At 41.7% G+C, this 13,082-nt stretch overlaps 1 protein-coding gene across 4 annotated transcripts in view; it reads left to right on the forward strand.

Moving 5' to 3' along the window:
- The window catches only part of AP2A2 (adaptor related protein complex 2 subunit alpha 2), a 270,817-nt gene that overhangs the window by 187,924 nt on the left and 69,811 nt on the right, over window positions 1-13,082 (forward strand). For all 4 annotated transcript variants that reach the window (XM_077459935.1, XM_077459943.1, XM_077459951.1 and 1 more), the window contains exons 8-9: window positions 8,104-8,254; window positions 12,179-12,347. In XM_077459935.1, coding sequence (XP_077316061.1) covers window positions 8,104-8,254; window positions 12,179-12,347 — 320 coding nt within the window. The remainder of the gene's footprint in view (window positions 1-8,103; window positions 8,255-12,178; window positions 12,348-13,082) is intronic.

Raw genomic sequence — 13,082 nt, forward strand, 5'->3', positions numbered from 1 at the left:
GTGGCTTCCTCAATATCTCTAGGTTACAAACTAGAGTTCCGAGAGTTCCCGTCTCCTCGTTTTCTCGTCTCCTTGTTTTCTCAGATCAAACGTTCCCAGACATCCAGAAAAAGTCTTTCTGGCTTTGGATCATCTCTTATCTCAAAAAGTGATATTGGCGGTCCCCATGGAAAAGCAAGGGTTAGGGTTTTATTCAAACCTTTTCACGGTACCAAAACCTAAAATGGGTCTGATATCCCCATATGATCTCAAAGATCCAAACCGTTTTTTGAATATCCGTTCTTTTCGCATGGAGTCAATCCGATCAGTGGTCTCCATTCTAGGTGGAGAACTGCTAGCATCGACCGGCATCAAGGATGCTCATCTCCATGTACCTATTTTTCCCACTGACAAGAAATCTCTACGCTTCGAGAGAGAAAATCTTTATTTTCAGTTTGTAGCTCTGCCTTTCGGTCTAGCTACTGCACCTCAAGTGTTTACAAAGGTTCTGGCTCCCCTTTTAGCCAGATTAAGGGCTCAGGGTATAACTATTTTAGCTTACTTAGACAATCTACTCTTGATAGATCACTCGGTAGCCCACTTAGACCAAAGTTTGGTCACCATGGTCGGCTACTTGGAATACCTAGGTTTGATTCTCAACCTAGAGAAATCCTCCTCAAAACCATCAAGGAGATTGCAGTACTTGGGTCTGATCATAGATACAGCTCAGAAGAGGGTGTTCTTGCACCAGGCAAAGATCAGTTCCATAGGGGAACTGATTCAGGTGGTCAAAGCAAAGAAGAATCCTTCTATTCGACTTTGCATGAGATTGTTGCGAAATATGGTGGCTTCATTCGAGGCTGTTTCTTATGCACAGTTTCATTCGAGACTGCTGCAAAGCAGTATCCTGTCAACTTGGAACAAGAAGGTCCAGGCTCTGGACTTCCCAATGCGCTTATCCCCCAAAGTGCGTCTGTCCAAGGGAAATGGTCCAAAACAGAAATTACTTTGCCTACCAATATTCTAGAGATTCGGGCAGCACGCCTAACCCTGAAGGCCTGGACGCTCAGATTATGGAATTGTCCAGTCGGGATCCAATCCGACAATGCCACAACAGTGGCCTATATCGATCGCCATGGGGACATGAGAAGTCATGCGGCCAGGAGAGAGGTGAATCATATCCTTCATTCCGTGAATAGAGAATTGAAAGGCGGACTACTTGAGTTGCCAACAGTTGTTCCCGGGAGAATGGTTTCTTCACCCTGACATCTTTCTGTCAATATGTCAAAGATGGGGAGTTCCGGACGTGGTAATGTTTGCGTCCAGGTTCAACAAAAAGATCAACAACTTTGTGTCGAGGACAAAGGATCCGCTGGCATGCGGTACAGATGCCTTGGTTTTTCCGTGGGATCAGTTATCACTGATCTATGCTTCTGCTGCTTCCAGGCCTTCTTTGCAGGATCAAGCAGGAAGGGAAGGAGGTGAGTCTTGTGGCCCAGGAGATCTTGGTATGCAGAGATCGTAAAGATGGCAGTAAGGGGCCCATGGACCCTACCACCATGGCATGGCCAGACCTTCTCTCGCAAGGTCCGGTATTCCATCCTACCTTACAAACGCTAAATTTAACGGTTTGGCTATTGAGACCCACATTCTGAAAGACCGTGGGCTGTCTGGGTCAGTAGTTTCTACTTGGTTAATGCTAGAAAGCTGGCCTCCAGAGTCATAGTATAGAGCCTGGAAGGCATATATCTCTTTGTGTGAATCCAGGGGTTGGCATCCCAGGAAATACATCATAGGATCCTTGAATTTCTACAGATGGGATTAGAAATGAAGCTAGCCTTGAGTACTATCAAAGGTCAGGTGTTGGCCTTATCTGTGTTTTTTCAACAACCACTTGCTTCACGCTCTCTGGTTCCTAGCTTTATTCAGGGAGTAAAGCGGATTCATCCTCAGTTTTAAGTCACCCCTTAATCCTTGGGACTTGAATTTATGAAATTTGTTTTTCTGGTTGCCATATCTTCTGCAAGAAGAGTATCAGAGTTGGCTGCTTTTTCTTGTAAAGAGCCATGTTTGATTATTCATAAGGATAAGGTTGTATTGTGTCCTCATCCTAATTTCCTACCAAAGATTGTGTCAGGCTTTCATTTAAATAAGAATATTCTGGCTTCATTTTTTCCAGAACCTTGTGCTGTGGAAGAAAGGTCACCACATTGTCTTGATGTGGTGAGAGCAGTCAAGGTCTATTTGAAGATGACCGCTCAGATTCGTAAAACAGATGTTTTGTTTGTCTTGCCAGAAGGTCCTAAGAGGACAGGCAGCGTCGAAATCTACAATTCCTAAATGGATTTGTCAATTGATTGATCAAGCTTATGATTTAAAGAGGAAATTGCCTCCCTTTTCATATTAAAGCGCACTCCACCAGGGCTGTTAGTACTTCCTGGGCAGTGCATCACTAAGCCTCCATGGCTCAAATCTGCAAGGCTGCAACTTGGTCTTCAGTCCATACATTTACCAGATTCTGTCAAATAGATATAAAAGGTCATGAGTATATCACGATTGGGCGAAGTTTACTGCAACTTGCAGTATAAGTCCTCTAGTCTTAGTGCCCTGCTTTTGTTGTCTCCCTCCCTTCAGTTGGCATTGCTATGGGACATTCCACATAGTAACTACTATGGCTTCTTCTCCCATGATGTATGATAAGAAAATAGGATTTTTAAAACAGCTTACCTGTAAAATCCTTTTCTTTGAAGTACATAACAGGATACAGAGGTCCATCCCTTCTTTTTGATATACACGTGTATTGCTTTGCTACAAAACTGAGGTACTTCCAGTAGTGGGATGGGGTTATATAGGGAGTGGACTTCTTGTCTTAGGGTGTGCCAGTGTTCATCACCTGAAGGTGGCCTATAACCCACATAGTAACTACTATGGCCCTGTGTCCTGTGGTGTACTTCAAAGAAAAGGGTTTTACAGGTAAGCTTTTTTTAAAAATCCTATTTTTGTGCATATTTGTTTTTTGTTACAATTACATTGATCTATAAGGCACGATTCAATAGGATGTATATTGTTTGATATAAGCTGCTAGTGCTGTTTCATACTTTACATTGCCTTAAGGTTCTAGCACCTTTGTGCAGCAGCTGCAGCGTCATTATTTTTCATTGTATTTATTTTGATTTAACAATTCAGTGCAAATTTTAGAATTCGACTTTAAAGCACCTGAAAAGCTCTTTGGCAGAGCGGCAATATGGGTACTTTGAACTACTTGTTAAAGCAGCGCTGGTAAAACGAGCGGAGCTTTACCACGACCGTGGGGGGGGGGGTGGGGGGATGGGGTGGTTACAGTCTAGGTGTGAAAGGGCTCTAAATCAGAAACTGTCATGGGCCCAAGAGGTGAGCCTTTTAGTGCGAAACTGGAGTTTTTAAATGTTGGTAAATTTAATTACGTGTGTGTGTGTGTGTGTTGTTTTTTTTTTTTTTTTTTTTTTTTGTATATTCCAAAATCGCATAAAAACCTGTCTAATGTTTCGTGGAGGCCTGTAGTTTCTGCGATAAAGGACCCACTGGAAAAGGTTGGAAGATATGTTTATAATCTGTTGAAGGTTGTGGTACCGGAGTTGAAATTCTCTAAACATGTGCTATCTAAAATTAATTTGGAGGTGGATGAAACCTCTTTTGGTGGAGATTGACGTGAAAATACTCTACACGTCAGTCCCCCATCATTGTGAACTTGAGGCCATTGCATATTTTTCTTTCACAAAATGGGCCCACAAATTACATTTTTGTTGGACTTGCTAGAATTCATATTGAAGATGAATAATTATTTTTCAATTTATGGGTGTCCACTATCAACAAATAACAGGGACCTCAATGAAAGTGCATTTAGGTTTTCAGGAGGAGGTGACGGTGTATAAAATGCCTTATTATAGGGCCAAGGTGTCAGCATGGCTAAGATATATTCACAACGTGCTGCTGGTCTGGAGAGGGACGGAATTGGTTGCAAAAAATTATGCAAGCTTTTAACCAAAATGACAGAAGTTGAGCTCTTGTGATCTGGTCCAAATTTCTTTGGCCCTAATAGAGACATATGTCAACCAGAACTTTCTGAAAATTTGCATTGTTTAGCCTTTGCAATTAGTAAATTGTATTTATATGTATAGGTTTCTTCCATTACAAGCACATGTGCCAAGCCTTTCCCATTGCCAGAAAAGTAATGTATAATTTGAATTAACTAGAAACAGTGATCTAGAGTTTGTTCAATGGTTGTCCCCTAAGAGCAAGGAGGGAGGGGTAAATGGCATTATAAAAGTCACAAACTCTAGGTTTTCCCATGCCCTGAAGAAGCCAATCCATGGCAACGACGAAATGCGTTGATGTCATGGGAGGCGTGTCCTGACTGGGTGGGCATTGTCTCTCCCTCGATTTGTAGCAACTCATGCTGGGTACTGGGTGGCGTGTCACGTGAGAGCCAGGAAGATGGAGGCAGTGACACTCATGGAAGTAAAAGAAGCTGCAGTTTAGTGGGGGAAAAAGCTGTCAGAAGGCAAAACGACAAGCCATTGACATACGATGGATGGCAAGAATCTGCGAACTTGCCACTTACAGTGAACCAATTAGTGACAGCTGCTGGAAGAGGCAGCAGAGCACGATACAGCAACAGTGGGGCATGGTCCATCCAGTTGACTTTGCAATTTGTCATGCAGGCTGTTTAAAGTGCCTATGCGTACAGATAGTATGGTGTTGGACTCAGCTGTTAGTTGTCCGATGGATCGCCTGATTATACGCTGAGGTGCACTTGCTGAAGAAGCCAAGTAGAGGGCCTAACGTGTACAAGTGGGAGAAGCTTTGTCTCTGGATGTTTGTCTGTGTCAGCATGTTGAGCTGATGACACGCATGGTTTTCACATACTTTTGGGAATATTTTTAATTTAATAAATATTCAAAGCGTAGAGCACTATGGTTTTCCCTTATTTTATGGCCACACTTGAATGATTGAGATTTTAAGTGGAAGACGGGGAGGTTTAGAGATACCCTGTGGAACAACACCCCCATAGCATCCTGTGATAAATCCTAAACAGGCGATGGTGACTCTGTATTGGGGTCATTATTTGGAGGTGAGCAGGTATTCTAGCCATAGGTGGTGGTCACCGAATTCTCTGGATCACAATTTTCTGAATATAATTTTTACTTTCACAGCGATGGATATTATACACCTCATTGGGAATTTAGTTTTTTTTTTTTTTTTTTAGCAGTAATAATTTATTGCACTTTAAATGCCATTATTTGCGTACTCTTGGTTTCGTGGTGTCCTGAAAAAGCTAATCAATGGCAACAGTGAAATGCGTTGACGTCATGGGAGATGTGCTTTCTGCCCTGACTGGGTGGACGCCGTTCCCTGCCTTGATTTGCAGCCACTCATGCTGGTGACTGGGTAGCGTGTTGCATGAGAGCCAGGAAGATAGAGACGTTGACACTCATAGAAGTAAGAGAAGCTGCAGTGTAGTGGGAAAAAGCTGTCAACTGGAGAAATGACAAGCCATTGACGTACGATAAGTAGGAAGAATCTGCGGACTTGCCACTCACAGTGGAGCAATTGGTGACAGCTGCTGGAGGAGGCAGCAGGGCACGATACGGCAACAGTGGGGTATAGTCCATCCAGTGGTCTTTGCAATTTGTCGCATGCGCTGTTTAAGTGCCTATGCATACGGATAGTACGCTGTTGGCTGTCAGATGGATTGCATGATTATACGCAGAGGCGCTGGGACTATTTGTACACTCTGCACCTATCCTGCTGAATATACACCTGTCCACTGGCTTATGTCTGCTTAAACTCCCTCTTGCATGTGGTTAACTGGGCTACGTAGCCTGCTGCTTTATGCTGTTAACTAACATTGCATCTGCCGCCGGGCAGAGAGGCGGGAGCAGAGCGGACACGTGTCCGCTCTCTTCCCCTTTATGTTGCTGACCCGGAAAGGGACGCGTTTGTCACGGATCTGCCTCTTGTTGTCCCCAGCCAGCATACCTGGAAAGGAATGTAATGCAATGTGATCTGCATTGCATTAAATTTATTGAAGCACAGGAGTGACTACCAGGGTGACATTAAAGAGAACCTGTCGCCCCAAAAAAATCACATGGGGGGGCTTTTTGATGCCTATGTGGTTGGGGGTAAAAAATATTAAAATTATAATAGTTACAGCCAAACACACAAAATTCCCCCCCCCCCAAACTTTTTATACGTACTAACATAATCACATGCAATGAGGGTGCCTACACATGAGAAAAGCTGCTTAAAATACACCTGGAGGATGATATTTCTAGCACAGGACCTCTGTAACACTAAACTGATGACCTATAAGGGGCTTTTAAAGCATCACCCGCAAATTTAAGGTTTGACATGTTGAATATATTTTTACTCAGTGCAACCTCCGCTTTTATTTTATGAAAAAATGTGGTAATTGTTTGTGTGCCCTAAATTTAACACTTTGTTTATTTTTTAATGAATTTTAGCATTCTCTAATCCTTTTGAGGTGATATCATCATGTAACATAAAAATTTGGAACTACCACTATTTTATTCTCTAGGGTTCCTCTTTCAGAAAATATATAATGCTTTGTTTTTTTTTTTTGTTTTTTGTAATCTTCCAGCTTAAAATTATTTAAATGTGGGCAAAAATTGCAAAAACGGCTCTAGCAGCACAAGTGAAATGGGCGCACACTAAGATGTGTTATTTATTTTTTTATTTTTCTAATATAGAGAGGAGTAATATGTTTAAACCTCCTCAACTAGGGAACCTAAAGCTACCTTATTATTCCATGTGATCATACTGTATAACCAAAAGCTTATGCATTTTGTTAACTGACTACTGCTAAAAGGATAGATTAAATATTTTTTTTTAATTTTTGTTTGAATACAGTGGCAATCACCTACTCCCTTTCTGCAGAGTCACACTATGTATTTTTGTACCTGCATGAGGGTTCATGGTCTTTTGATGGCTTCCCTCAAGGCTGTACCATAAGGCCAATTTCACTCTAGGACCAATGCAACTCAACATTCTGGCAGTATGGAACATACGGACTCTCTTCTTGCACTGTCAATTATGTCTGACACCTAGGGCCAAACCATTCTTGGCCTTGTGGATTAACAACCCAATGCAGAAGTTGGGGAAATCCTTTCCTCCGCAATTGTGGAAAGTTATAAGGACAGTTGCCAGCTGGGGTGCAGTCTTGGGATACCCTCTTAGTGCAGTGGTTTTCAGAGGAAGTTGATATATCCTTGAACCATTTAGTTATGTGGGCCTGTTGGCTTAGTTTCCTATGTTGCTCACCCCTTTGCTGGGCTATATTTGGACTTACTGGTAAAATTGATTTCCTGGAGTAAGCACAGGTCACATGACCCCCTGTTCCAATGTCCTCCCTATTGGTGCAAAACTGGGGCTAGCTGGGAATGGAAGAGGTTTTATGAGGGATGTGCCAGCAGCCTGCGTCCAGTCACCTGGAGGCAGCTGTATATAATCCAGTTGTAAGGATTTAAAGAAGCTTGTGTCCTATATGGTACTCCAGGAAACTGATCTTACTGTAAGTCAAAAATCCTATTTTATTTTTTTCCCACTGTTATCTACTTTTTGGAAAACACATTGTGGCCTGTGTTCTAACAATACGGTAACTTTTTTTTTTTATGTCATGTGAATGTGAAATAATTTAAAACATTTCTAAATTTCCTTAATTTTTAAACCCACACAGTATGCCCATTGTAGCCATATATCTAGTCGTAAGGTGCAGTAGCATTATCCCCGCTCCACCCTAATCTGTTCTGATAAGATCTGATACTTCCTGGTAGTTTCCAAGCTTACCTGTCCCCATTCCTAATGGCTCATCGCTGATGGGCCACTTCACTGCTCAAGAGGAATATGGAAGGCTTTGCCTGATCAGAACAGACCAGCAATTTAGACAGAGCAGGGGAATGAAAAACTACTGCAGAGATACCATCATACCAGTAAGCAGTTTTATATGGGCAAATGTCATTAAACAAAAAGTCAAATATTAATTTTGATCTTTTACAAACCGATTCCTAAAAATACTTGTATGTTCAAACCTTCACTGAGATGCTCAGTTTCATCTTACTGTTACAGAGGACCCTGCTGTGCGAGGACGACTTACAGAGTGCTTAGAAACCATTCTGAACAAAGCGCAGGAGCCTCCCAAATCCAAGAAGGTGCAGCACTCCAATGCCAAGAATGCTGTGCTATTTGAGGCAATCAGCCTCATTATTTACCATGACAGGTGAGTTCAGATGGTTTTATAGATTCTTGATGAAAGTTTTACTTCGATATTACATTTTTTTTTTTTTTTTCTTATTAGCAGTGTTCTAGGCCTGAATACCAATTTTTGTAACTGCTTCTTATAGTCAGAACTGAAATCCAGATGTTAGAAATTACATTTGGTAGATTTTTTTTTTTCTATATCACTTAGAGGAGCTCCAATCTGGAAAAGGAAATTAAGTCGGCAGCTACAAATACTGTAGCTGCTGACTATTAATATAAGGACACTTACCTGTTCAGGGATCCTGCAGTGTCGGCACCCTGAGCCGATTCGTCAATCTGCTTTGGGTGCAGGCACCAGCATTGTAATTAAAGGAAACCAGCAGTGAAGCCTTCAGGCTTCACATCTGGTTTCCCCCTGCACAAGCACAAGTCATGCTGTGTTTTCTGAATGGTCCCACCATCTTCTGGGACCTGTGTGTTCCAGAAGGCGGAGGGGGAAAGTGGAGCTGCTGAAAATGCTCAGAAATCGCAGCAGCAATCTTACTTGGAAGTGGGAGCGGGTACCTGTCAAAACCAGGGATCTGCTCCCCCCTATCCCCCAAAAAATAAAAAATGTGGCAGTGGTGACAAACAAATGAAACTCACTTTTAGGTGGAAGCAGAGCCCATTAAGGACCCTAGCAAAAATGGAGGATTACGTGGAGGAGGGTTTTTGAGAGATAGACACACACACACACACACACAGTGCCTTGTGAAAGTATTCGGCCCCCTTGAACTTTTCAACCTTTTGCCACATTTCAGGCTTCACACATAAAGATATAACATTTTTATTTTTTATGAAGAATCACCAACAAGTGGGACACAATTGTGAAGTGGAACGAAATCTATTGGATTTTTGAAACTTTAACTAATAAAAAAAATGAAAAGTAGGGCGTGCAAAATTATTCGGCCCCCTTGTAGAGCCACCATTTGCTGCGATTACAGCTGCAAGTCGCTTGGGGTATGTCTCTATCAGTTTTGCACATCGAGAGACTGAAATTCTTACCCATTCTTCCTTGCAAAACAGCTCAAGCTCAGTGAGGTTGGATGGAGAGCGTTTTTGAACAGCAGTTTTCAGCTCTTTCCACAGATTCTCGATTGGATTCAGGTCTGGACTTTGACTTGGCCATTCTAACACCTGGATACGTTTATTTGTGAACCATTCCTTTGTAGATTTTGCTGTATGTTTGGGATCATTGTCTTGTTGGAAGATAAATCTCCGTCCCAGTTTCAGGTCTTTTGCAGACTCCAACAGGTTTTCATCCAGAATGGTCCTGTATTTGGCTGCATCCATCTTCCCCCTCAATTTTAACCATCTTCCCTGTCCCTGCTGAAGAAAAGTAGGCCCAAACCATGATGCTGCCACCACCATGTTTGACAGTGGGGATGGTGTGTTGAGGGTGATGAGCTGTGTTGCTTTTACGCCAAACATATCGTTTTGCATTGTGGGCAAAAAGTTCGATTTTGGTTTCATCTGACCAGAGCACCTTCTTCCACATGTTTGGTGTGTCTCCCAGATGGCTTGTGGCAAACTTTAGACGAGACTTTGTGGATATCTTTGAGAAATGGCTTTCTTCTTGCCACTCTTCCATAAAGGCCAGATTTATGCAGTGTACTACTGATTGTTGTCCTATGGACAGACTCTCCCACCTCAGCTGTAGTTCTCTGCAGTTCATCCAGAGTGATTATGGGCCTCTTGGCTGCATCTCTGATCAGTCTTCTCCTTGTCTGAGCTGAAAGTTTAGAGGGACGGCCAGGTCTTGGTAGATTTGCAGTGGTCTGATACTCCTTCCATTTCAAAATGATCGCTTGCACAGTGCTCCTTGGGATGTTTAAAGCTTGGGAAATCTTTTTGTATCCAAATCCGGCTTTAAACTTCTCCAACAGTATTACGGACCTGCCTGGTGTTTTCCTTGGTCTTTATGATGCTCTCTGCGCTTTCAACAGAACCCTGAGACTATCACAGAGCAGGTGCATTTATACAGAGACTTGATTACACACAGGTGGATTCTATTTATCACCATCAGTCATTTAGGACAACATTGGATCATTCAGAGATCCTCGCTGAACTTCTGGAGTGAGTTTGCTGCACTGAAAGTAAAGGGGCCGAATAATTTTGCACGCACCACTTTTCAGTTTTTTATTTGCTAAAAAAGTTTAAAATATCCAATAGATTTCGTTCCACTTCACAATTGTGTCCCACTTGTTGGTGATTCTTCACAAAAAATTAAAATGTTATATCTTTATGTTAGAAGCCTGAAATGTGGCAAAAGGTTGAAAAGTTCAAGAGGGCCGAATACTTTCGCAAGGCACTGTATGTATGTGTGTGTGTGTATGTATATGTGTGTGTTAAAGCTTGCTGCAGTTACCTAAAGGTGCAACATATAACCCATCCATTATGATTGAAACCTGATGTCCTGTACTGTACAATACATAAAAATCCCTTTGAACCATGGGATCCTTAGTTGCATTTGCTATGGGGGTTTTTTTTTTATGGGTTTAGGTTTATATTGCAGTCCTAGCTTATTACAGTGTAAAGCGATGCATATTACATACCCACTGAGAGCAGCAAATACCAATCTGCTAATAAATGCAGGCTTTTATTTAATAAACATGGCAATGCTTTCAAAGAGCTACTATAATGTACCGCAACCCATAGTAATCAATGAGAATTCTCCTTCCGCTCATTAGTAAGATGAAATTGAATTAGTTGCCTTGGTCTTTGTGCACCATCATTTGGAAAACAATTAGAGAAGTAATTGACATACTTTCTAAAAATACTAGACTATCCTGCCAAAACGTTTAATTCAGTACTTTGACCTGGTAAAAGCATGTATAGTATGCTTGTCTACCATCAGTAACAGAAAATATGGAAAAAAGAGAGCCGACAATGTTATGTGAGCTACCTGAGTATTCCTTGCCTTTTTTTTTTTTTTTTTTTTCCAGCAGCCACTGGCTGTGTGTGCGCTTTTCAGAACACATTCACTTTTTAAGAGCAATCTTCTGATTAGGATGAGCAAAATGACAGAAACAAAAGCCCATATATTCCTCTAATGAAGGTTTCCTGTAAATCCAATGTAGAGTATATTCTGGATTTAGTGGTTTGAAATGTGTAGGTGTGGGTAATATGATTGGAATGTGGGGTTTTGGGAGTAAATCTGAGATGTGTACTAACTCCAGTCCAGCAGATCTTCATTATAGGATGCTGATTGCCTTTTTTTCCTGTAGTGTAGTGGCTACTGCCTGCTTGTATCTATCTAATAGCTATGGGTAATTATCTGATACAAGGACAAGCTTATTTACAGAAACTTTAGGGAAAAACAGAGGCGGATGCAACCCAACATGATCAAAAGCTTTTTAAATGCATGTAGCGCTTCCAAAAAATGTACTGCTTAACAAATGTTCCATATTCTACCCTTCATCTACCTGTTCAGCCCAGAGCTTTTCTTTTCTAACAGCTGGAAAGTGAGAAGCTGCCAGAGCCCTTCATAGAGACTCCATGCTTTAAGGCCTACACCAGCCTTCCCTCTTTGATCTCTCCTGTGAATATTTTGTGGTATTTATGCACACAGATCCTGTGAGATGGGACATATGTTCTCTGTTGTAAACACAAGCTTATATTCTCTTAAATTAGAGATGCTTAGAAATGTGTAAGTGGGTATTGGATTTTGTGTTTATGACCGAGAACATAGGTTGTTGTTTTTTTGTGCAAAGTGCAGGAGTTTTCAGATAGGAGGGTTAAAAGAGAACAAGCCTTCGTCCATAGCAAGCAACCTCTGTTGTAGCTTTAAACGCCACCTGCATTCAGGTTTTTCCAATTCTGCAGCTCCGAAGGGAGATATCAGCACTACAGCCTACCAGGCCATTACACATAGCCCATGTGTCTCTTCTATCCTGCTCTCCAGTGAGCCCAATCTGCTGGTCCGGGCATGCAACCAGCTGGGCCAGTTCCTGCAGCATCGGGAGACCAACCTGCGCTACCTGGCATTGGAGAGCATGTGTACCCTGGCCAGCTCCGAGTTCTCACATGAGGCTGTGAAGACACATATTGAGACTGTAATCAATGCACTAAAGGTGAGCTGCCAATATGAACCCACATGTCAATAGAATGTTTGTTTGTTTTAGTACAAATGTTTTGTTCAGGCTGATTTTCTAGATGTTGTGGTTTTGTTGTTCGCTTTTTTTTTTTTTTTTTCACAGCTAAGAATCTTACTCGGTGCTGGGGGCTGTTATTGCTAAACTCTTAGAAGCAAAGCTGGCTCCAGAGCATAAAACTGTATCTCCAACAGTGGGAAGTATTTCCTAGAATAAGCGCAGTTTCCAGGAGAAAGACAGTAGCAGCCTCCAGTACTGGATGGGAGCCTTGACTGTGCCAGGTAACCACTGTTCTGACAGCTACCCTTAAATAGTAGTAGTAATAGCAGCAGTAATAGTAACATCGGTAGTAGTATTTTGTTCTTATAACTGTTGTGTTAGTAAACACAAAAGATCTACTATTACGCTGTTACGTAAGCATACGGCTAGATGCTACTCCTCAGCCAATGGAAATGGGGAAAAATGCCAGCCAGTTACTGTACATCATAATAGAGGAGATGAGATCAATAATGATTCCCATTGTAATTGTATTTTTTGAAACTTTTTAAATTAGTGAGGAAACAAGTAGTATAGTTGTATGCTACTTGTGTGCCTCACTCCATAGGGATCAATTTTTTCATGTTTATAGCGATAAATCGCTACTAGTAACAGTTAATTGGTAGAACTTTTTAGTAGGTGATCACCTGTGTACTCCTTGCCTAAGTTTTAAATACA

Source organism: Lithobates pipiens, unplaced genomic scaffold, assembly GCF_037356315.1.
Source record: "Lithobates pipiens isolate NorthernLeopardFrog02 unplaced genomic scaffold, aLitPip1_a1.2 Scaffold_10, whole genome shotgun sequence".
Taxonomy (NCBI): domain Eukaryota; kingdom Metazoa; phylum Chordata; class Amphibia; order Anura; family Ranidae; genus Lithobates; species Lithobates pipiens.